Genomic DNA, 25547 nt, shown 5'->3' on the forward strand with positions numbered 1-25547 from the left:
ATCAGAGCTAATTGCAGCTGCCTAGTTTCCAGATGCTACAATTTGTAGAATTGAAGTCTTTCTTGGTAAGTGTACTCTTTTTTGGCTCTGACAAACTTTGTTGTTCCTTTCTGTATTCAAGAGATTCACATCTTTCCTAAAATGAGACTTTCACATCTGTATGCTGTACCCGAGAAGGAAAGGACTAAACAACAGTGACCATTAGATATGAAGAAGGAAAAGCATAGCTATTGATGATCCTGTTCTGGTTACTGACAAACTAAATTAATATTTTGCATCTACATTCACCCTCAAAGAATGGGAATGCCGGAAGTACACCAAGTTATAACTGAGAAGAGTGCAAAATGATTTTGTTATAACTGAGAACAAAGTAGAAGAGAAATTGCTGAAACTAAAAGTAAATAAGACCCCTGATGCTGATGGGATCTATCCAGATATATTAAGAGAAGCAGAAAAACAGTTATGCACCTTTCGCTATAATTATGAGAGTATACTTGGATTCAAGAGAAGTTCCTATAGATTGGAGGTATGCAAATGTATCTCCTATTTTTGTTTTTCTATTCCTATTTTTATTTTGGTGATTTCTGTTTAGATGGCTGGATGTTTATCTCTGCTAAGTTACACACTATGTTTTCTTCTCTTCTTTGTTATTATTTATTTATACATTTGAAAAAATATGTATTGTTTTTGGATGATCTCTTCAGTCACATTGTATGAACACAGAGAATGCCAAGAATTAAGGATATATATTTAACCACAGGGGCTCATATCTGATGAGTATGGGCTTGGATCCTGAGCTGGATATCATGCAAGGATATGGTGCAAGGAAGCCTCAGGCTTCCTTGCACCATATGGCTAATAATAATAATATATGATAATGCAAGAGGTTAGATATAAGTAACTAATATATGTATGTGTGTAAACTGTTTCATATAAAGTGACAGAAAATATACTTTGCAATGTCCAATGTGCATACAATAATTTTTTTCATGGGCTACAGAAACACAAAGTGATATTCACTTGGAATAAGTGTTAGCAATGTTCAAATTTTTAAAATGTATTTAGACACATAAATAAGTAGAAATATGCATTTTACATGTATAATGGTTTTTTGATTGAGAGAAGGGACTAATAGTTACATCTTTATGTCTTATGGCTATGACTTAATTTTTTAAATTTTCTGCAAAATATATATATATTTTTTTTAAATATTTAATTTTTTAATTAAAAACAAAAAAAAATGCATATGAGTGTTTTAGATTATTAAGAAAAGATAAAATATTGGTGTGCAGGCAGAATTAAAAAAAACAACTTTTTCCATAAATAAAAAAGAAAGTTTAGACCTCTCAGGATATGCCCTACAATTGTTGTAACTAGGGTTAGAGTTATTTGGTTTTTAGGAGCATTAGCAACTAAGGCCATATTGCTCCAGGGATATGCAGTGGTCATTCCCTGACCTTTCTGCATCCTCTGTATTTGGTGGTCACGGGCTCGAACCCTGGTCTAATCTAATAGAGCAAGCTAATTGTCAAACTAATAGAGCAAGCTTATCTGCGAAAAGATCTAAACCTCCCAAGCACTTCCTAATTCATTTCACAAATATATGTGGTCTCAATTCTAATCTCAACGATGTCCATTTCCACTTGCAGTCTGTCAAACCCCATGTACTTTTTCTGACAAAATCTCAGTTATCGATTGATTCAACTACTGCTCATCTCAGATGCTCAAATTATTCGCTGTATGATTCCTTTCGCCTCAAAGGTGGTACTTGTGCATATGTCCGTTCTGATATTCCCTGTCAGAGACTTGGCAATTTGGAATCTCCTCTCTTTGATTGTAGGGAAATATATGTTTCCCTACAATCAATTTCAAAATTGTTACCATCATTTGTAGTAATCCTATAGTACTATTATTGAGTATATAAATATTTTGTGTTTAACTATTTATTTAAAATTTTTTTTTTTTTTTTTTTTAGTGTTGCTAGAACGGGTCTTCTTAAGGATTGGCTCAGCTGAAAATGATGAACAGCTCCAAAGCATTCTTTCAAAATTTTTACTTCCAATTCTTCTTAAACTCTCTAGTCCCCAAGAAGGAGTCAGAAAAAAGGTAGAATTTAGTTAATTCTTTAATATATAAAGGTGTAAAAGCTATAATAAATCTTAATTATAAATGATTTGAAATAGTGATCAGTATTATTCCTTATGTATTTAGATGTTACCGAAACAAAGTTGAAATCCATAATAAACTTATTGAAAGCACGATCTCTCAATTGGTCCTAGCTTTATTTGTGGTTTTGAGTTAAAAATTTCCAGCTATTATGTATTTCATTTATTATTTTATTTATACAAAATGCAGTTGAAGCCATATAGAGTAATTTCAGTACCTAAAGTGCAGAGATCTACATCAACAGATGTTAGTCTCTGCATTTTCCATCCTATATCTATTTATCCTCCTTTTAAAAATAATTGATAGAATTTTACTTACTGTCCTTATTCCACATTGTGTTCTGTTAAAGCCATATTCATTAAAGCCAAAGTTTCACAATACTTGTCTTGCTTATTTTATTTCATTAATTTTTCACCCTTCAAATAAAAAACAGATGTTTTGTGTATTTTTTAAATACATTTCTGCAGCTTTTGATGTGGTGGTCATGTCAGCTCTGTTAAAATTGTTGAAGATTTATTTTTCTGTAGATGGTTAGTTATTTCATTTAATACCCTTTTTATTATTGTAGAGAGCTTCTTTGTTTTAACTCCAAATGTAAGCAACATATTGCCAGTATTGGTTTACTTCAGGGCAGATCCTTATCTGCGTTTCAATTATCTGTAATTTTATTTCCTTTCTTTCAGTCAAAGAAAAGTTTTTTTTTTTTTTTTTCACATCTGCAAGGTGAATTTATCCGTTTTATTGTTGTTTGTTAACTTCCTTTATTTCTTATATTGTTCAGGTTAGTCTTTTGGTTAATAAGCCATGTAAAAATGTTCCATTTTATGTGACTGCTATGTTATTTAGGCTTTAGGTTGTAATTAATTTTTTTCCTTTGGTCTCCTCTGACATGGTTAAATTTTTAGAGGTGGTTTTTTTTATGCTAAATTATCTTTCCATCCCTTCATTTTTCCAGGTTTAAAATTTCATTGTTGCAGGAATTCTGGTTGTTTATAATTATTGATCAGAAAACTGGAAATGAAAACTGAAAAACATGGTTGATCCATAAAGATAAAATATATGAATTCAGTATATGAATTCATTAAAACACACACCATTACTATCCAGGCAACTGCATGTCAATGTCTACAAATAACCTTTATTTACATGGAAAACTAATAGTGTGGACTGAAACCTCTATGATAGCCTCTAGTTTCTGTGGAATGCTCTCCACTAGTTTTTTGTAAATGTCTTCCAATATTTTCTTGATTTGGTCTTCAAATCAGTGACCAGTTCAGGTCTGTTTTTAGGCAGTTTCTCCTCACATGTACCTGAAGATTCAGTTCATTCCGTAGGGTCTCTATAGAATTGAGGTGTCAGGGCTCTGGACTGGTCAGCCCATCTTTTTGATGTTCATGTCCTCAAATTAGTTATCACAGTGTATGACGTGGAACGTTGTCCTGCTGCTGGTGGTATGGGTCTTTTCTGACATGCTGCCACAAGTAGGCAATGCATTTTTGCCCAGGATGTCTAGATAGACCTCAGAAATTCATGGTTTTGTTCAAAATGGCCAATGGTCTCAGGCCGTGAAAAACAGCCCCAGACTTGCTGCTTTGCCAAACTTCATTGTTGGAATGGGGGGGGGGGGTTTGCACCAAGTTAGATGTCTTGCATTAGTTGGGATGATTAGTAGCTTGTGGACAGCTGCATGACCATGGTAACCCATATCAAGCAGCATCCTGTGCACTGTACTGATGCTAACATGTATCAAGGGGTATTTCCAGGATCAAGACAATGCTGAGCATGTTTTTTGACAAACAATTTGTACTTGAAGGGGAGAGAGCCAATGCTGCTTTGTACGTATAGGTGCATGAAAATGTGCACCTATATGTACAAAGTCCCACTCATTTTGCACTTGTTGTGAAGACATTTCTGATGAAACATGGATCAACCATCCACCTTTCTCTCCTAATCTAGCACCAGTGGACTTCCTCTCTCCAAAGGTGGAAAACTACCCTCAAAGGAAAGAGATTTCAGGATGTTCAGGACATAAAGAAAAACATAACCTCTGAACTGAACATCATCTCTTTGGATGCCTTCACTGGCTCTTTTTCAGAAACTTTTAGAATGGTATAATAAGTGGATTCAATCAGGTGGTCATTACTTTGAATAAAAATAAAACAATTTTTGAGTTCTTCCACTTTGTGTTCTTTTTTACCTGTTCAGGAACTTTATTGCCACAACTCATATGCATGAATACTTTGATCACATTTATTATTTTTCTTTATATATATATGGCTGTTTTTTAAAATATATATCGGAATAAATGATAATGGTCATCAAGGTTTTATTCCATAAACTTGGCATGAAAATGTTGTTTGCATGAGAGGAATCTTTTTTTTTTTTTTATGTTGTGAGAAAAGTGATACCTTCTTAGTAATTTTATTTTAAATTTAAATACAGCCAAATCAAACCTCCCAAATTTAAGATCTTGGGACTTGATTCTTGTCAGATCTTGAAGTTGATCTAATTTTGGGTAATCATGTTATTATCATGCACATGCAGATGTTAAGTTATTATCATGCACATGCAGCAGTACAGAAATGCAGGGTTTGGTGTTATGTGCACGCACATAACACCAAACCCTTCATTTCTGTACTGCAGCTTGTTGTTTGTACTGTAAAAGTATAGCTTATTTCAAGAGAAAACAGTGTACAGTACAATAAAAATAAAATAAAATATTTTGCCTTCAGAAATGTACTGTACACAGTTGATGAGCTGACATTAAAAGTTTCAGACAATTGTAGAATTGTTTTTAAGGCCCACTGTCAGTGAAACTATTTACAACTGATAAGGACCTATTTGACTAATCACTCTCATTCTGATCTGATTCTCAAATGGGAAAGATGGTGTGCCTCTTTCCACTACCTTTATTGCTGTTAATAAACTTGGCCAGCCCTGCCCTTTATTTTATTTATTTTCTGAGAGTTCAGCTTTTTTTTTTATTTTTTTTTATTGTTATTTTTTCTTGATATTAAGGTATATCATTTTAGTAAGATTTTAAAAATGTTCTAAAAGCCACTTAATGAACTCTACCAACCCATTTAATGCATGGAAAGAGTTTTAATTTTTGGCAAAGTGCATCATATTCTGCTTAAATGCAGATAGAAAGGAAGATACTAGCTGTAAAGCATTATTAGTGAAAGCCAGCTAGGGCAGACAGGACATACCCAGCTGTCAGTCATGATTAAAGTGTAAAGTATTTGATGTCCAATGGCACCGGGGGGGGGGGGGTCCCCCTATCTCTGTGGTTGTATACTCTGTTTGTGTGACACAGAACTCTGTGAAGGTCAGAGATTTTTACAAATGTGTAAGGGGTTTTGTATGATGCATAATGTCATGGTATGTTGTTTCTCTGACCTTTTAGCCGTGGGGCTCCTAGTGGGATCTCCCATTGCCCACTCTTTGCCCCAAGGAGGACGGTCAGGTACCCAGTAGTTTATTTTGTACTCTGGCAAGCCCTGCCACCTAATTTCCGAAGATTTTCTAATTTCAGTGGCAAAGACCTATTGTGAAAAAAAAAAAAAAAAAAAAAATGGGATAAACGCTATAATTGGAATAAGGCTGGATGGGATTTAAACAATGGTTAGGTTGAATTTTGAATGTAAGAATTTAGGAATTTAGCAGCATTGTTTGGGACGTACACAGTTAGTTTAGTGGAGGGAGGGGAGACTGAAGACTGAGGGGTAACAGATAAAAGTATGGGGATGATAGGGAAGGCAACCCCAGCAGGAAGTAGGGGTGGCAGGGGGTGGTAGAGAAAGCAACCCGTCTCCTCCCCCATGCTGGGGAAGAGGGATTAAAGTGAGTTGGGTTAGGGCACCTGACTCAGGTTGCCAGATGGCAAATTGGCAGCAGCTTGTCCTTGCTGGTGCTTGTGATCTCGTAAGCTAGACTCCGGTGGTGAGGCTTACATAGAACTTGGGTCTGTTCCCAAGGTGTCCCAAGGATATTGAAATCTAGGAGGCATTGCTGTCTTCAGGGCGGAGATTCAAGTCCAGAGTTGTCACATTCGGTGCTGTCACTTTTGGTCGTCTTCATCATAGATAATTATGTGTTCCTTAATTATACTGGATCAGTTCATCAAAGTGGTTTGTCCATTGCTGTTCTGTTTAGTCATAGAGATCTTGGCATGCATAAGTGAAGTCTGTCGATGCTGTTATTCTGTGTTGATAGCTATTAGTGTCCTGCTTTAGGTGAAAAGCTCCTGTGCATACCTGGTAAAAGCCTTGCATTTTTTTCTTCGAGTCAGGGAGATGCGATTTGAGGTTCCTTGGGAAGTAGGTGATTGAGGTCATTAGCCGGCAGTAAAGGTCCTCGTAATGTGTACTGTCGAACATTATGGGTTACCAGGTCTTGGCCTCCCCACGTGTGCAGCTTGGGTCTTCCGTAATTCCAAGATGGTTTAGTTTTGCATTAAATGCTCCATGGCCGGTCAGGAGGTATGTTACGTACAGTCCAGGATGGAACCTGGTTGGGGTCTCCGGGTATACTCAGTCAGTGCTAAGCAGGAACTTCTTAGTAATCTCACCTTTTGTCGATGCAGTCCAGCGATCCTGCCATGCCCTGTTGTAGATGCCGTTGTAGTCTGGATTTCTTGACCTTTTGGTTTGCGAAGGTGCAGAGCAGTCCTTTGGTGATATTGTATGCCGTACCACAGCGGATTATCTGAAGGTCCAGAGAGAGAGAGAGAGAGAGAGGGCCCCGCCAGTACCTGGAGGGCATGTGTGCTGGTTGTACAGCAGGCACAGGTGATAGTGAGCAGTGTTGGCCGATGAATTGAATCCAAGATTCTTCTGTTTACTGCGATTGCAGCCTTGCAGAACCAAACGGGAGAGGCATATGGGATCACGGGCAGGAATATTGTCTTGTAATAGATTGACAGGACAAGTTTATTAAACCCCCAGATGTGTTTAGTGACCCCAGTGACCAAGGCAGAGTACCTCTTGATCTTGGCTCTTATGTATTTCAAGTGGTGTTGAAAGGAGAGGTTGCAGTTGAGGATGATGCCCAGGTATTTTAGCTGATCCACCAGTTTGATTGTCATATTGTCAACTTTTATCTGAGGTAGCCTCTGCAGGTTGAGAGTTCATTCCCGTGAGTAAAATAGAGGACATTTTTGTTGAAGTGGGTTCATGCCCAAACTTTCAGGATAGTCAATGCCTGGTTTGCCTTGGTTTCCAGCTCAGCCCTACTATCCACAGCTATTGTCAAGGCCAAGTCATTGGCAAAAGCCTGAGAGCCGACGTCTTCAAGATCCATGGCAGGAATTCATCCAAAATCATGTTCCATAGAAATGTCCCCCAGGACAGAACCCTCGGGGCAGCCCCTGTGGACATGTCTAGTTAGCATTTTATACGGTTCAACGATGTTGATTCTTTTCTGTGAGAGGTAAGACTTGATTGTCAGTCATGATTAAAAAAAAAGTGTTCGTTGTCTAATGGCTCCATGGGTTTCCCCCATCTCCGCGTTGTGTACTCTGTGTAACACAGAACTCTGTGAAGGCCAGAGATTTTAAAAAGTGTATTGTGTGTGTTTGTATTGTGTAATGTCTTGTTGTGTTGTTCCTCTGACCTTTTAGCTGTTGGGGCCCTAGTGGGACCCCCCCCCCCTTTGCTCACACTTTGCCTCGAGGAGGCAAGTCATGCACAGAGGGATTGCATGAGGAATTCTGGCAGACTCTGCCACCTAATTTCCAAAGATTTCAGTGGTAAGGGTCTAAAAAAAAAAATGTATATTTAGTCAGAATGGGGGTTATAGGATTAATAGGAGATCAGTGAGGGCAAGTCCCACTAGGAGAAAAGGGGAGGCAGGGAGGGTGGGGATTAAAAGCAAACTGGGTTAGCGTACCTAGTTCAGATCGCCAAATGGCGACTTAGCAGCGAGGCTGCAAGTTGTCTCAATCCAGAATAGAGTCAGTTCTGGTGGTGTCATTTGTGGATAGAGAGTCCATCCAGTAGATAGTTCATTCAGAGTTGTCTGTGATTGTCAGTCATGATTAGTGAGAACCAAAAAGAATTGAAAGCTAAATCAGATGGCACTTTGCAGGGATCTGTGACATAGTTTTCTGCAGTTATAATGGAGCACCATATATACCGTCTGAAAATTTGTATTGTGCTTTGATAGCAAGATGTTTTTCAGTCCTTGCTTGGAAGAATTTTGCTGAGTCACATACAAAATGTGTATTAGTTTGTTTATTGTATTAAAGAAAAGTAATTTTGCAAAACTTAAATCTTTCACCCATACATGTTTAATGTTTGTTTGAAGGGAATATTAAATCGATGTTAGACTGAATATTAAACAAATAGCATAGTTTCATATAAATTAATACATTTTTATTCATATTAAAAACAGATTATTAATTTGTTTTTTCATTAGGTTATGGAACTGTTAGTTCATATAAATAAAAGGCTGAAATCTCGGCCACAGCTACAGCTTCCAGTCGATGCATTACTGCTGCAGTACCAAGATCCTGCTGCTACATCGTTTCTCATTAATTTTACAATAATTTATATCAAATTGGGATATCCTAGATTAAATTTAGAAAAAAAACTTGAACTTGTTCCTAGTCTTTTTTCATCTATAGAAGGTAAACCACAGCAACATCAAGATAGGTAAGAAATTTATGTATATTAATTTGCTTTTTATAAAATAAGTAACTAAAAAAGAAACAGTGAATAGCCTTATTACAAATAAATCAACACGTTTTATTTCTAATTTTCCTTAAGCTGTTTTATAAAAGTGCAAATATAAATAAAATTAAATATTTTTCTTTTCAGAATAGTTGAACTTTTACTTGAAATGCAGTACAAAGTTAGTACTTAAATACAGTACTTACTTTAAATAAAGGTAAACTGCAGCCATTATCAATCCACTGCAGGATGGAAGCCTCCTCAACAATTCATGTTGAGGGAAATGGACCATAATCTGCCATGCTGGTCCAGTGTGGGTTGGCAGATCGACTGTATTTAGTGGTCAGGGGCTTGAACCCTGGTCTACTCAAAGGGTGTGTGCTACTGCACTCCCTCTCCTGACCACTAATTATCAGTGTACTAATTGCTAAGGAGCATATTTATTTGAAAAGTAATGCATCACATGAAAGCTTATTAAAAAGGTGAAGTTAGTGCCAAGCAGGAGAAATAAGATCATGTTAAAAAGGCTCATGACAGGCTAAAATACAGATAAAAAAAATGATCCTTCTGCTCCATTTATTTCCTTAATTTTCATTTGGCTTAAAATTAGTGACCATGTAGTGTATGTTAATTTTGCAGGAATGATTTATAAGGAAATCGCAACATTTTAAGAGTATATTGTACAACCACTCCAAGTTGTTAGCATATGCCTTTTTTCATTTGCTACTGCCATTGATGGTGTTATGAGTTTGATATCAGAATTGGCCATTGACAACTAAAGTTTGCTACTTCAACAAGATGAAGGTAAATTATACACCTGATATATATGATTTTTGCAGACTGAAAACTATTAATGTTTCCCAATCCTCTGTAATTATTAAAAATAAATTTCATTTTATCCTGCATTTTACCTTTTTCACAATCAAGGCATCACATTTGTTGTAGTGCACCTGATAACCCATGATAAAGGTGGACTGCTATTTTTGCTGTTAGTTAAAATGCATTGTAATTAGTTTTATTGTTGAATAATAATCTAATAGTAATATCATGTGTAATGTATGTGTATAATTACTATTTTTGCCTCTTTTTTTTTTTTTTTTATGTCTCATCATCAAAGATTGTGAACCATCTTTTGTTACTATTTAACAGCAGCAGTCAATTTTTAACACCATTAAAGTAGGTGTTATTACACACTTCTTCAGAAAAGCGTATCATGTTGAAATGACCAAGACAAATGGAACCCTCATTATGTCTACCATTCCTGCATTAAAAATTTTTAGTTGTGGCCCATTCAAAAACAAAAATTCCTTTTATTTGGTATGCTGATGTTTTTGCCATATCAGTGAACTTATATATGTGAGTTTATTAAAATGTTACAAATTGATTAAATAGATAACAAATGTTATGATTTTGTGAAATCTAAAATGGCAACATTTTGGGCTAAGGTAAAGAAAGCCAACATGAGAACCATGAGAAACTTCAGAAAAATTACCGGGCAAACCCATTTCCCGCTACTGCAGTTTCTCCCTGCATTCTCGGTAAACAGATGGCGCGTGTTATCGGTAGTGGCAGTAGAAGTTGATAACAATGTATCGATTAGTTTTTTCTCATTTTTAAAAGCAGATTATTGCAGTTCATGAGTGGGCTGAAATTTACTTATGGGTACATCCTCCAGACTGCCTCAGTCTTAGGATGTTTATCCTCCCTTCTCACTGTTTTAAAATAGGTAAATGACTTCTACTGCCCCTACCAATAACACACACTGTTTGTAGAAGTCATTTTCCTATTTTAAAACTGTGGCAAGGGAGGATAAAGACCCTAAGACTGAGGCAGTCTGGTGGGTGTACCCATAAGTAAATTTCAGCTGCGAAGGCATTACACTCATGAACTTCAATAATCTGTTTTTAATAATGAGAAAAAAATAATCAATACATTGTTATTGACTTCTACTGCCACTACCGATAACATGCACCGTCTGTTTACCGAGAATGCAGGGAGAAATTGCAGTAGCAGAAAAAGAGTTTGGGATGTTTATCCCCACTTCCCACTGTTTTAAAATAGGAAAACAACTTCTACTGCCACTACCAATAACACACTGTTTGTAGAAGTCGTTTTCCTATTTTAAAACAGTAGGAAGGGGTGGGGATAAACGCCCTAAGACTGAGGCAGTCCTGGGGGGGGGGGTACCCTTAAGTAAATTTCAGCCACGAAGGCATTACACTCATGAACTTCAATAATCTGCTTTTAATAATGAGAAAAAAACTAATCAATACATTGTTATTGACTTCTATTGCCACTACTGATAACACGCACCATCTGTTTACCGAGAATGCAGGGCAAAATTGCAGTAGCGGAAACGAGTTTGCTTGGTAAGTTTCCCGTGGTTCTCATGTTGGCTTTCTTTACCCTCGCCACACCCTGAATACAAGCACTAATGCGAGTAATACCTGTTTGCATAGATTAAATAGCTGATTATTGTTTTTTCCACATGCAACATTAAAGAATACAACACTAAGGGAAAAAAAATTAGAATACAGTACCAAAATCTATTATTGGTACTGTCCCATATGACACGAATGTATCAGTTCCTCCTATCCCAAATAAATTTGATGATCTGTGAGAGGAAATTCTGATTGTAATGGTAGGATGTCTAGAACCCTCCTCCCCCCTCTGAGCCCATTTGGTAAAGTTGAGGGCATGTCAAAGAAGTTAGAACTGTTTCGGTGTGGGAATTGAATCTACCAAAGGTACTGCAAAACTGTTATGCTACATTAACTGCAACACAAATTACTAAATTGGGCAGTCTCACACTAGTATTTTGTAATATATAAATTGTGATGCTTTACATTTTCTATCTTTTAGAAAGCTGGCCCATACACATAGCATCTGTTGATATTGGACTTGTGCATGCATGCTGTATGTATACACACAATCACCTATACACACAGACTTTATGCATTATTATTGGCTTTGTCCAATATAAAAAAAATTATTAATTATGTATTTCTGAGTAATAATTTTCTCTTCTAGCCTCTTATCCTTATTGTTACCAGTCATTGCTCATGCTAAAATACCACCTGATCCAGCATCCTGTAAAATGTTATTTGGTCTAAATGAAAAACATCATGTAGCAAAATTACTCAGTGATTTTATTCTTGATTTCCTGTTGTTACCATATGCGTAAGTAATGATTTAAATATTTATTATTGCTGAAAAAGCTAAATATTTTATTTTATCCATTTATGTACATCCATTCTGAAAACTATGGATGTACATTAAAAGTTTAATGCCTATTATATTATTTTACATATCACATTATTTTATAATGAAAGAAACATTTTTTTAAAACTTTGAATTTTTGCTATTTTCTTCATTTTTTTATTTTATTTCTTTAAATTCTGACATTACATGGTTTTTTTTTTTTTTTTTTTCAAGTCATATTTTGTACATATATTGTGAACAATAAAATTTGAGAAAATATTATTCAAGTTTAATCAAGTGATTTAACTTGAATCTTTCTCTAATTATGTATCCAATAGTTAATGCCCAATATATAAAATTAATAAAGTTTGTCATCAGGCATCTGGTAACATGGTATCGTTTCATCACAGTTAGTTGAAATATATGAGATTTGTGTGATGTGTAATTGTATGGACATCAGGTGTCTGCAGTATGTTTCCAAAAGGTCAAAGCTTGTTGCTATGAACAAAACACTTATTCAAAGAAATTGATAGTGTCTACCTTTGACTTCATTGACTGCTTCAGTGCATTGTGGAAGAGTTTCTACGAATTTCTGGTAGTAATCTAATAGTCCAGTCCACTAACAAAGCACACTGTTGTAATTGCATTTCATCCAGATGTTCAGTTGGTTTGAGGTCTGTGCTTGTATCTGTGTCTGTACGTGATCTGTGCTTGCTACTGCAATATTCTGATTGTTGTACCTTTCAAATCATGCATTCAACAATCCTTATGTTATGACATGGATTATTGCCATGTTAGAAGGCCTAAGAGCTGTTCCCATAAAATTTACACGATGTAGAGCACACACAGTTGTCCAGAATGTTAATGTAGAATGCAGGATTTGTGGCATGATTCTATGCTCTCTGATCAGTGGTCTTAATCCATAACACAAGAAACACCCCTTTCCCCTCATAACTGCAAAATTCCTTCCCAATTTCATAGTTGGAACAACACACTCAGGTAGTGACTCTATAAACATGTCTGTTACACTAGGAGAGCATATGACATGACTCATAGTTATTGTAATATAACTCTTACTGGAAAACTTGAGTTTTTCACCAAACATGTAAAGTGTTAAATACCACAAATCTTCATTAAAGAACTACAGCCCATCAGCATTTGATAATAAAATTAATAGTAACTAGGGGGCTTCACCCCCCTGTTTGCTGCACTCGCTTCTTTTGATAAAGTAAAATAAAATACAGAAGCTTTCAACACTGTGTGTGTGTGTGTCTCTTCCTCTGCTATGAATACATAAATACGTTACTATATAATATTGGTGTAGATACACCATAATTTACTCATAAATTAAACTATGTACATAGTGTGAAGGCATCATTTTCAAAGCTTTGACCGTCTGGGTGGTGGTATCCACTGAGAATAAATAACAGTAGTCTTCTCTACTGGAGAAGCATTACTTATTCGAAGTAGTGCAATACCTGTTATCTCGTTGTGAAGGTAGCCACAATATGAGATACAATTAAAAATGCCTCGCACTACGTATAGTTTAATTTATGTGTAAACTATGGTGTATCTACACCGATATTATATAGTTAATTTAAGCCCATATCATATTATGCCCCTTGCGCATTGAATCTTCAAATGAATATGTTACATATGGAAATCAAGCGTGGTACCGTGTGGTCATGTTAGATAAACATAGCACGTGACCATGCTTAAACAGAAGCTTGTTTTACCACAGTAAAACTTCTGTTACGTATTTTAGTATTTGTTATGTATTACCACATAACCTGCATCTCTCTTCTCCCATTGGCTGAATAAATATCACTAGGAGGAAAATGATTTTAATGTATAGAAAGATAATAATAATAATAAAAACATTTAACATCATCAGTTGGCATGGTTCAAGACATACTGAACCTGGAATGAGGATCAATGGAAATCGGCTTGGGAAGTGAACTTTAATTACAAGAAAATTACAAATACATTAGAGAGTTTTAAAAGTTATATTTCATTACTTTTACTAGTACTTTTTTGATAACTCCATTAAGATGGGTGCTAACACAAAGACACAACACAAAATGCAGACTAATACTGCCAAGTGCTATAGAGTTGCACAATCTCAAAAGTTTAATGTGTCTGGAAGCACAGTGTCATCTTGCTGATGTCTCTCCTCTTCTCCCAGTTACATAAGCTTGCACTACATCTCAGGACACAAATTGGCATTCATAGTTGGCAGTAAGGTGGAGTGGATGGTTTTTGTCCAACAACTTCAACTTTTCACCACTTCTGCAGTTCACCTTGTTGTTAGCCACAAATGGGTATTCATGCCTTGAAATGTAGTGTGTGCCTATGTGTTAGAGAAGAGCGGTGTCGGCAGGGGGAGGTGATATTTGTGCTTCTGGGAATATTTGGTTTCAGTTTTGCTTTTTTGTTTTGGATTTGACATTTCTATAGAATTTAGTGTCAGTTTGTATATTATGCTGTTCTGTGTGTGTTAGCATTCTATCTTAATGAAATTATTGATAAAGGTAACTGGTAAAAGTATTAAAACGTATAACTTCAAAATTCTTTATCTACGGGTAAGTATTTATTATGTTTTTGTGACAATCTTGTGATTAAAGTTCTTTATGTATGAGGAGGTATCAAAAAGTTCATACCCTTATCTAGAAATAATAGCCCTAGAAAGGTTAAACTTCACAGCAACCTTAATCCTCTTCTGTGTACTCTCCATGTATAGTAACACATTTCTCCCATCTATGGATCAGTTGTTTAATGCCTTGATCATAGAAGTCCGCATTTTTTGCCTGAAATCACGCTTCCACTTCATTGATGACTTCTTGAGATGACTTCCCTCCACTACTTTGACAAGTCTTTAGTCTCCGGATCATACTGGTACACCCAGTAGTCATTGTTTGTCATCAACTGATCAAAAAAGTTCGCAACATCCGCATTACACAAATCCAACAGTTGGCGAGAACGTTGCATTCGACATTGCTTCTGCAAAGGCGTCAGCAATCTTGGAACCCATTGTGCGGAGACCTTAGACATGTACAGATGGACAAGGGACAAGGTATTCTTGTATTGATTGCGGCCTCCAGGGTTACCCCTATATACCGCTGTAGCATCTGTAGGTTATTTATAGCCGGCAAGTGTGTGTAAGTGTGTGTGTGTGTAAGTATATATGTGTGTTGTGATGGTTGTTGTTTGCCGGCCCTGGAGTCTTAGCAGCCGGGAGGCAGGGAGCAAGCTACCTGCGTCCCGACTCCCGTCCCTAGCCACGTGGAGGCGCTCCAGGAACTATCTAAATTACACTTAGTGGGATTCCAACAAGTGGAATCCCGGTTATAGTAAATAATGAATAGGAAGGATAAAGTAGGAGAAAAGAAAGTAGAAGAAGAAATGAGAGCAAAACACTCTCTCAGGAAAAAGAAGAAACAGGAAAGAGGAAAACACTAGTTGGAAAATCTAACAAGCGAGAGAGCTTGAAGAGGTAAAATTTTGAAGCCTGAAGGCTTGTACATTTGAAAGAAAAATTCCCCTAGCCGGGAAGGAAGCCCAACTTGCACCGACAAGGGGAAAAAGAAAAGTCTCAAGGAAAGAACATAGGTAATGTACAAGTGGCTATTAGATAGCCACTTAAAAAAAAAAAGAATAAATTAAGATAAATAATAAATACTTATGTCACCGATATGAAACATAGCAGTAAACATATTAACAAATTACACTGCATAAGCAGAGAGTAAAATATACAATATTTACAAAGTAATTAAAATCTTGGCTGAAAAATTAGTCAACCAAGAAATTAACAGAAATAGTCAACCAGAAGAAATGCAGAAACATATATACAAAACACAAAGAGACAAACAGAACTCACCCAAGGCAAATATATGCCAAAGGCAAAACCAATAAATACTGTACAAATAAATTAGTTAACCGAATCAAAAGCAATTCTAAATTTAAATCTAAGTATAACAGAACAAAATAATAAGTTAAGTATTACATATGGACAAGTAAAATGCTGTGGGCAGACCCATAACTAATTCCCAATGCATTTGCGACAAAATTAATTATCACATGGCTGTTACTCAGCACCAGCTGCCCAATCTTTGTGACAATCTCACTGTTTGTGGATGTTGATGGCCTTCCTTCTCTTGGTTCATCAAAGACACTTGTATGACCGCACTGGAACTCCTGGTTCCACTTTTTTTTGCAGTGTTATAGGATGGACAGTTCTGCTCTTATACAGCTCTTATTTCTTCATCAATATCCTGAGCGTTCTTGCCCTGCAAATGCAGGAACTTTATCCCTGCTCGATACTCCACTTTGTCAACCACAGCATCCTTCCTCAGATTCCGGGCTCCACCTCTGGTGTACCTATGGGAATGAAATTTCACATGTTAGTTATTGAATATGTAGACAACTTATATTCCAAATACGGAGGATGCGGAAAGGTCAGGGAATGACCACTGCATATCCCCAGAGCAGTATGGCCTTAGTTGCTAATGCTCCTAAAAACCAAATAACAAACAAACAACTTATATTAAAAATGACATCTTCCTACTGATGTTTTATGTAGGTCAGGGTACGAACCTTTTGATACCCCCTCATATATCTGATAACTTCCAAATGCTCTTTTCATTAAGTTATCCCTAGATATATAACACCTGGTTTAATTTCTTGACATTTTTTTTTTTGTAAATTATACAGTGAAATAAACAGAAAGAAAAGTACATACATTATGTAGCAAAATAGCTCATGGCATACTGTTGATTAGTATTTCTAGTCATTAAATAAAAAATACATTTTATCACTCAGAGAAATTAATTATTCAAACTGATTATAAAAAATGTCTTATGCTATTTATATGAATTAACCTCTTTTATAATAACCAACCAACATTGTACAGATTGTTATAGATAAACCACCTGTACATGATGCATTGGCAGTACTTCCTATATCTATATCAGTTATTCTTTCCCACTGCATCATTATCTTAAAGAGTTATCTAATTCTTCATTTGTTATTCTGAAGAAACAAACATTCTGGCTTTCCACCATCAATAATATTGCTGAAAGATTATTGTTTCTAAAATAGGATGTGGCCATGCCTCCTAAAAGTGCAGAGCTTCCAAACATTTTTCTCAATATCTCTGCAAAATGTCAATAGCAGAGATTGCATTTTGTTCTATGTGGGAAGAAGACTTCCATCAAAATGCTAGGTAAGGGCTAATTCCTTAAAATCTTTGGTATGGATGAATTCAGAATTCTCTGCAGTCTGAATGTCTGAATTAGCATAATTCAGGTATTGGGAGACATTGGTTTCTAACCATTGCTGGCAAAACATTTTTTAAATCAGGTGACTGTTGTTGAGTACTTAAGATGAATAATAAGAATTGGAATATGTGGTAGTGTTCCCTGTGAAGTTAGTGTCTTTTACTTAGTAATTTATGCTATGTTTCTGAAATAAGCAATAGATTTATTTATTTTTTTAATATTTATATTTATTTTTAATTTGCATCATCATCCCAGCATTAGAATCTTATAATGCAGCCATGAGTAGATATTACTCATGGATATGTTTTTTTTTTTTTTTTTTTTTGATGAAATATGAATTATCAAATGATGCTGTAATAATGCTATATTCAAAAACTTGTATGTAGTAAAATAAAGAACAATCTAAACGTATAATTTTTGCCTCTTGGTCTAAATCTAGTGTTTATTTTTTTGTCCCAGGTCAAACAAAAACTTGTTAATTTTTAATATTGTCTTAAACTAGATAGAACTGCAGACATTAATGCAGAATTTTCTTTCAAGAAACATGGAATTTAGCACACAGAATTAAGAAACAGGTTTAACTAGTTTTTCCTAGGATTTTCCTTGGGCAGAGCTGTGTTTCTTCCTAGGATTTTCCTTGGGCAGAGCTGTGTGTTTCTTCCTAGGTTTTTCTTTGATACTAACTTAGTTTAATTCAACCCTTTATTATAAAAATACGTTAAGGTGTTATCAAATAGATCATATAAAAGATTCTAGCTTTTTTGTATTTATAGAATCACAAAGTCCACTCAATCCAAGACAGCAACTTCTGAAAGCAGTTCTTTACCGTTATCAACTCCACCACCTCCTGGTTTAAGCGAGCACACTTTTAAAAGAGTACTTGGAGAACAACCACTTCCTCCAGATCAACTAGAACAAGTAAAATTAGGTGTTGTAAAATTCATAAGTTGTGGTGTATATGGAGAAATTGATATTGTTCCTCATTTGATTGTAGCATCCTCTGATACTAGACATAGGTAAGACAGTTGCTACTTCCCTTATACAGAATTTTCAAATTTTATTTTAGAATTTTATCCATATGAATGTTAAGTTTAATTCACTTTGCTATTCATTGTTAGTTAACATAGCAGGTTCAACACTGCAGACTATTAAAATTATGCATCAGTAAAATATATATTATTTATCACTATTTAAATATTGGCTAAAGCAGATTTGTTCTCTTAAAATAGATGAAGAAATAGATTTATCAAACTTTATTGGTATGAAATTTGATTACAGTTTTTCTTATGGTATTAACTATATTTTATGTTAAAAATTTATAAAAAGTCTTGCTTTGGTTATTGGTAAATGAGAGTAGAGCTGATATTTATGAAAAGAATTGCTGTGTAGGCAGATACATAATGATTCTTGAGTAAATGTAATGTGAACAGATACCTTCAGTGTGCTACACTGCTAAAGAAGAGTGCGAGTTAAGTTACATTTTATTGAGATTAAAGTATAAGCAAGTAGGCATGGAAGGTTGAGGTTTCATGGTGCAAGATACTGATTTTTCATGAAAGAAAGAAAAGTAGAAAAATAAGAGAAGTGGTTTAAAAACAGAAATAAAGTGAAAAATACTGCTGATCAAGTACAGAGTTAAGCAAAAATAATTAACTCTTTTAAAAGTGGTGCCATTTGTGGCAGTTATACTGTATGTTGATGTAGTGGGGCACTGTGGTTTGTGTCTTGGAGTAGAGTACATATGCTAAAAAAGCATTCAGTAAAAATGGAGCAGTGGTTGAATAAACATCATGCATTTGCTGGAAAAACATTTTTTAAATCAGGTGACTCTGTTGTGAGTACTTAAGACAAATTTAGATGCCACTTTAACATTGGAATAAGTGGTAGTGTTCTTAGTCGAAAGACCATAACACATTGAATATACAAATTTAGAGCAACAGTGACTGATATGAAACTTCCAACAAGTGCATACAGTGTACTCCAAGTGCATACAGTGTACTCCAGAAAACGTTGACAGAATTAGAGCAGCATTACAATGCCGTCTTCAAACTTTTGTTAGTTGTCAGTCAAGAGAATTAAATTAATTGGAATGAAGTGTACACTGTATATTGAATATCGATTTAAAGTTCCATACTGTGAAATGCAAATGGCTCAACTACTATTTGTTTGCGATTTGGATGCACATTTGAATTTCTGCAGTCTATTCCAACAGAAGGTGAACACGATCCAGACTTAATCAGTCATTTAATTGTGAGTGACTAGGCCCACTTTCATTTGAATGGGTATATAAAAAAAATTAAATTTTAGATATTGGGCAGCCTAAACTTCACATCACCTTCACGAAAAACCACTTCACAGCCAAAAAAGTTAGCATTTGGTGTGAGGTGTCTGCTTTTGTCATTCTTCAAGAATTTGTAAGATATCTTTACCGAAGAGCTTTCAACTTATGAAATGTGTGGTTTCTACAGGACAATGCGATGCCACATCCTGCAAGACTTTCTGTGGACACTTTAAAGGAAAATTTTTCCAAATTACATTGCCTTCTTTTGGTAACATAAATTGGCTGCCATGCTAAATCACCAGACTTATTTGTTTGTGATTTCTTTTTATGGGGTTTCTTAAAATGTAGAGGTTTTTGTAAATTATCCATGGACCCTTGGGAAATTGAAAGAATAGCACCAGTAACATTACACAAAGATAATATGAGTTGAGGATTGTATTCATAATGGTTGCTGGTGATTTAAGGGACATCATTTTTCAAACACCGAGGAGATTAACATAAATAATTTGATGTATATTATTAAATTGTAATAACTGTAAATGTCTTTTCTAATTTGCGCTATTGAGTTTTTGCCAAACTTTATATATAATTAATATGAAAGAAATATATTATTTACAAAATATCATAAAATTATGTGTATATATATATATATATATATATATATATATATGTTCATCACACACAGAATAATGACAAATTTTTATATATATATATTTTTTTTTTGTATTGACATTTCTAAGTGTGGCTAGTTTCCGCACGCATTCCATGTCTGGCTATAAAGCTAGCGGGAGGTGAAGTTAGGAAAGTACTTAGGATAGCAATAGACACTCCTGCCCTCGTATTGCACTAATAGCTCAGAGTGTTAAAGATTTAAGGGGAAGGATAGTAAATAGAGGATGATTGTAGAAAATACAGTTGGTGCTGAGGAAATCCGGGTTTGCAAGTTCCCGTCCATATTAGTATCAGCCCTGGATTAGGTAGGTATTCGCAATTTGGAAAGAGTTATCTTTGTCTCTTTCTATATCGGAAAATTTATGTCTACTCTAAATTTTAAACTGATCACCATCAGCTATTAACAATAATAGCCTCACTAGCCTTAAGAGCTCAATTTTTTAAATTTTAAAAATTTAAATGTGCAAACAATTACAATTAGAATAAATATAAAATAATAGCTTACAAACCACTTGAATATATGTACAAGGTGTCGCAAAAATACACTGCAGAACTTCAGGAATGAGTTCCTCATATGTAGACAATAAAAATATTTTATATCAACGTAGTTCCAGAAATGCTTGGTTTCCGAGTTTTGAAGGACTGTCTACGACACTTAACTGTTCACATCACCTTATAGTAATTGTTCAAAATATCCACCTTCTGCCTGAATACAGGCCTCACATTGACGTTTCATGGATGCACGCTTCATGCACGCCATCATGCATGAAGTGTGCTTGTTGATGAATGATCAGTGGTGTGTCGTCCAAGAAATCGGGCATGTTGTTTTCCAGAAAGTTTTTCGTATTGTCTCACAACCTGCCACAATTCGATTGCGGAGAGTTTCCACATCAGCTACCGGAGTCGAATACACCAATGACTTTAAATGGAGAAATCTAGTGGATTTAAATTTAAACCCACTAGATTTCTCCCACAAGGAGAAATCTAGTGGGTTTAAATCAGTTGAGCGTGGAGGCCAGGCAGTTGCCCACCGATCAGGAAACCTTCGATTCAGGTAATTGCGGGCTAGGTGGCTGAAATGTGCGGGAACGCCATCGTGCATGAAGTATGCTTGTTGACGAATGATCAGTGGTGTGTCATCCAAGAAATCAGGCATGTTGTTTTCCAGAAAGTTTCTGTACGTCTTCCCTTTGAGTTTGTTTGGAAGTACATGGGGCCCAAATAACTTATCACCAAAAACACCCGCCCAGATGTTGAGACTGAACTGCTGTTGATGTGATGGAAGAATTGCATGTGGATTTTCCTCAGCCCATACATGCTGATTGTGAAAGTTTTGGATTCTGTCCCGTGTGAACTGTGCTTCATCTCTGAATATCACTAAGGCAGGAAAGTGAAGAGTTGTACCACATTGCTGCAAGAACCACTGGTAGAACGTTACTCGCACAGGGTAATCTGCTGGTGACAAGGCCTGTATCTGTTGCAGATGGTAAGGATACAGTTGGTGTTCTCGCAACACTCTCCAAATAGTCGAACGTTGAACAGCCAGTTGCATTGCTGTTCTGCGTGTGCTGATTCTAGGAGTGGCACGCACAACATCCAAAATCTCCTTCTCTACTTCAGGAGTCGTAGATCTTGGTCGTCCTCTGTCGGCAGCACGAGGTGTAAAGGTTCCATGTTCACGAAGGCGGCGATGGATACCTTCAAACATTTTCCTGTGTGGACATCTTCGTTCTGGGAACCTTTCGTGGTACAAAAGATGAGTCTCCAGAGCATTGCTGTCTGCCAAACCATACATAAAATGCATATCCGCTTGCTCCTGATTTGAGTACATGGTCGGAATGGAAAACCACCAGATTCTGTCAGTACCTTGTGATGCTGAAATGGAAGTGCTAAATGTTTCTGGACACGTTCCGACTTATTCCATGGTCCATGGGCAGTCTTTCATAGATGTCACATTGGCAAATACTTCAATTGTAGCTAAAATAAAAGAATGGCAAGTCCACGAAAATTACACTAGTGACCACAACGCTGTCTCTTTTGTTTATAGAAATGATGATTGTATAAGGATTTATACTTATGATACTGATAGATATAATGATAAAGGTGCAAGGTGGTCAAAGTTTGATGAAGTGTTTCTTAGTTGTGTTAATGTAATAGAATGGGATAGTTTAACGTCCCCCAGGTATGTAGAACAACTTACTGAAATATTAAATAAAGCATGTGTAAAGAGTATGAAGTTAAGACGAAGTGTAAATAGGCCTGTATTTTGGTGGAACGCAGAACTAACATCTTTGAGAAAAGTAACATTTGACAGTAGAAGGAAGTTTCAACAAGTGAGGAGGAGAGGTGATGCAGAACTTAGTGCTATTTATAAGGATATCTATAGGAATAATAGGAAAGTGTATGTTAGAGCGATTAGTAAAACTAAAGGAAGTATGTGGAAAAAGTATGTTAGTGAGCAAGGATCCAGAGATCCCTGGAATTCAGTTTTTAAAATTATAACTAATAAAAAAGATTTAAACGAGGTCACGTGTACTATCGGCGATGAGAATGTACAAACTCTGAATTGGGAAGATTCGGTGAACAAAATATTGGACGGCCTTTTTCCGGAAACTAGTGAACAAGATTGGTTACAAAGGAATCAAAATTATAATGTTGAGCCAGAAGAAAAATTTTCATTGAATGAGATAGAACAGGCAGTAAACCAGGCGAAGGATGGTAAATCACCGGGCCTTGATAAGATAGAAGTATCAGTTTTGAAAAGGACATATAGAATGATACCTGATTTGTATTTAAATATGTTTAATAAGTGTTTAGAGGAAGGAGTATTCCCGGCGGGATGGAAGAGTGCTCGGATAAAGTTATTGATTAAAAATACTGATAGACTTTTAAACGAAGCTAATTCATATCGGCCGATAGCACTCTTATCAGTGATAGGGAAAACCTATGAGAGATTGTGCATGAATCGTCTAATGATGAAGGATCAATATAAGAATATGACCTCAGAAAACCAGTATGGTTTCAAAAAAGGGGTTTCAACTGAAGATGCTATTTATAAAATGGTACAAACGGCTGAATTAAGTAATGATAAATATGTCTTGGGAATTTTTATAGACTTTAAGGGAGCATTCGACCATCTTTGCTGGGAAAGTATTTTGTCTAGAATTTATAAAATTAGTAATACAACATTATATAATGTGTTCAGAGATTTATTTTTCTGAAAGGAAGGTAGTTGTTAAAAATAAGTATAATCAGGTTGTCAAAATAGTAACAAGAGGATGTCCTCAAGGTTCGGTGATCAGCCCCTTTGCCTGGAATATGGTATTCAATGAATTTTTAAATATGGATATGCCTGGCATAATAAGGATAGCATATGCGGATGATTTAGCTATAATAGTACAAGGTAATGCTAGATCAAATATAGAGAGTAAGGCTGAAGAAGCTTTAAGAATGCTGGAAGAGTGGACGAGAAAACATAAGTTACAGATTTCTAAGGAGAAGACAGTTCAGATGCTGTTGAAAGGAAGACTGAGTAGGAATAGGGCCCCGACCGTAAGGCTGGATGGGGGTGCTGTCCGATATGCCAGAGTAACAAAATATTTGGGAATAATGATAGAGGAACGTCTCTTTTTTGTAGAGCACGTGAAATATTTAAAAAATAAAGTTAGAACTTTGTACGCCAAGCTCCGGCGAGTAATTAGGAGAGACTGGGAAATCAAAGGAAGATCCCTTAATTTATTATATCAATGTCTTTTTGTACCGATTATAAGTTACGGTGCTGGAGCTTGGGTGCATAGAGTTGATAAAGTGATTGTGCAAAAATATTTGTTACAAGCGCAAAGGTTCGCTCTTTTAGGAATTACGAGGGCATGTCGGACAGTGTCCACTGAGGCCTTGCAGGTGGTATCTGGGAGAATCCCTGCGTATTACGAGGTCTTAGTTTCTGGACTGTCTTATCTAACTAAAAGAGATATAAGGAAAACTGTACTTGGTGTCAGTACATGTCAAGATGAAAATAGGATATATTCTGGGGCTGACGTGAGAAATGAGAAGAAAAGATTTTATGATGAGATTAAGATCATGTGGCAAGAAAGTTGGGATAACACCGGAAAAGGTAGACAGACTTATATGTTTCTACCAAATGTAGAGATAGTCAATCCTAACAGGAAAACATGGCTACAGTTTGGACTGCAGGCCATGTTTTTAATGACGGGGCATGGCTTGGCACTGAGGCTATTTCAGCTGGGATTGCGAGATACTGGTATGTGTCCATGTGGAGGGCTAGAAACCTCAGAACACATAATGCTTGAATGTGGTCTATATGTTGATATAAGAACTGAATTAGAACTCTCTATAGGCTTCCTGGAGAGAGAGGCCCTCTATGTTTTGTTCACTGATAAACGTTCATTCTCATACTTTAACAGATTTGTAGAAAGAGTTTTTAAAAGGAGATGTCAAATTCAAATGACTGATGGTAGAGCCACACCTCCACGAGGTAGGGATGGTAACTCGTGCAATTAAGATTTATGGACTAATATCTAGATAAATTCTTTCTTGCACGAGGCTAAGTGGCAAACGTGAAAAGTTTAAATTTTTGTTTAAAATTAATGTTGTTGTTCGTTTTTATTATTAACAAAATAGATTTTGAATTTCATATTAGGACACTATACCCATTTTAGAATATTGCCACGGATAGGCCTAGGGAGTGGATTCTCAAATGGATGCCAAAATGGAGTACCTTGTGATGAAGGAAATCACCTGCAGGAGATAAGACATTCCGGTTAATAACTCGGGAACCAAGCATTTCCAGAACTATGTTGATAAAAAATATTTTTATTGTCTACATATGAGGAACTTATTGCTGAAGTTATGCCATGTATTTTTGAGACACCCTGTATATATATATATATATATATAAAAAGATAAAGATGCAATGAAATTAAGAAAGTCTTATCAAACAGGAATGGGCTATAAGAGTTTATGCAAAATTTATAAAATGTATATAAGACCAAGTTATGGATCCGGGAACTATGGTAGATGCAGAAAGGACCGGCAACCATAATGAATAATAGACAAAAAGGTAAAAATCAGTATATTTATGTATATGATAAGGGAGCTTCCATATATATATATATATATATATATACATACATATATACACACACCGATAAGGGAGTTGAGCTATTAGGTGTAATAACCATGGAAGAATAAGGAGAACCTGTAAGTAAAAAATCAATTTACCTGAAATAAAAATAAAATAAGGGCATAATAATTGTAAGA

At 35.7% G+C, this 25547-nt stretch overlaps 1 protein-coding gene across 1 annotated transcript in view; it reads left to right on the top strand.

The window, feature by feature from the left end:
• The window catches only part of LOC150086083 (proteasome adapter and scaffold protein ECM29), a 367922-nt gene that overhangs the window by 33583 nt on the left and 308792 nt on the right, over positions 1-25547 (top strand). Inside the window, exons 2-5 of the mRNA XM_090374364.1 lie at positions 1976-2106; positions 8584-8819; positions 11868-12017; positions 18088-18330. Of these exons, the coding sequence (XP_090230490.1) occupies positions 1976-2106; positions 8584-8819; positions 11868-12017; positions 18088-18330 (760 nt within the window). The remainder of the gene's footprint in view (positions 1-1975; positions 2107-8583; positions 8820-11867; positions 12018-18087; positions 18331-25547) is intronic.

Source organism: Mastigoproctus giganteus, chromosome 5 (assembly GCF_048544385.1).
Source record: "Mastigoproctus giganteus isolate SK-2022 chromosome 5, ASM4854438v1, whole genome shotgun sequence".
Taxonomy (NCBI): Eukaryota; Metazoa; Arthropoda; class Arachnida; order Uropygi; family Thelyphonidae; genus Mastigoproctus; species Mastigoproctus giganteus.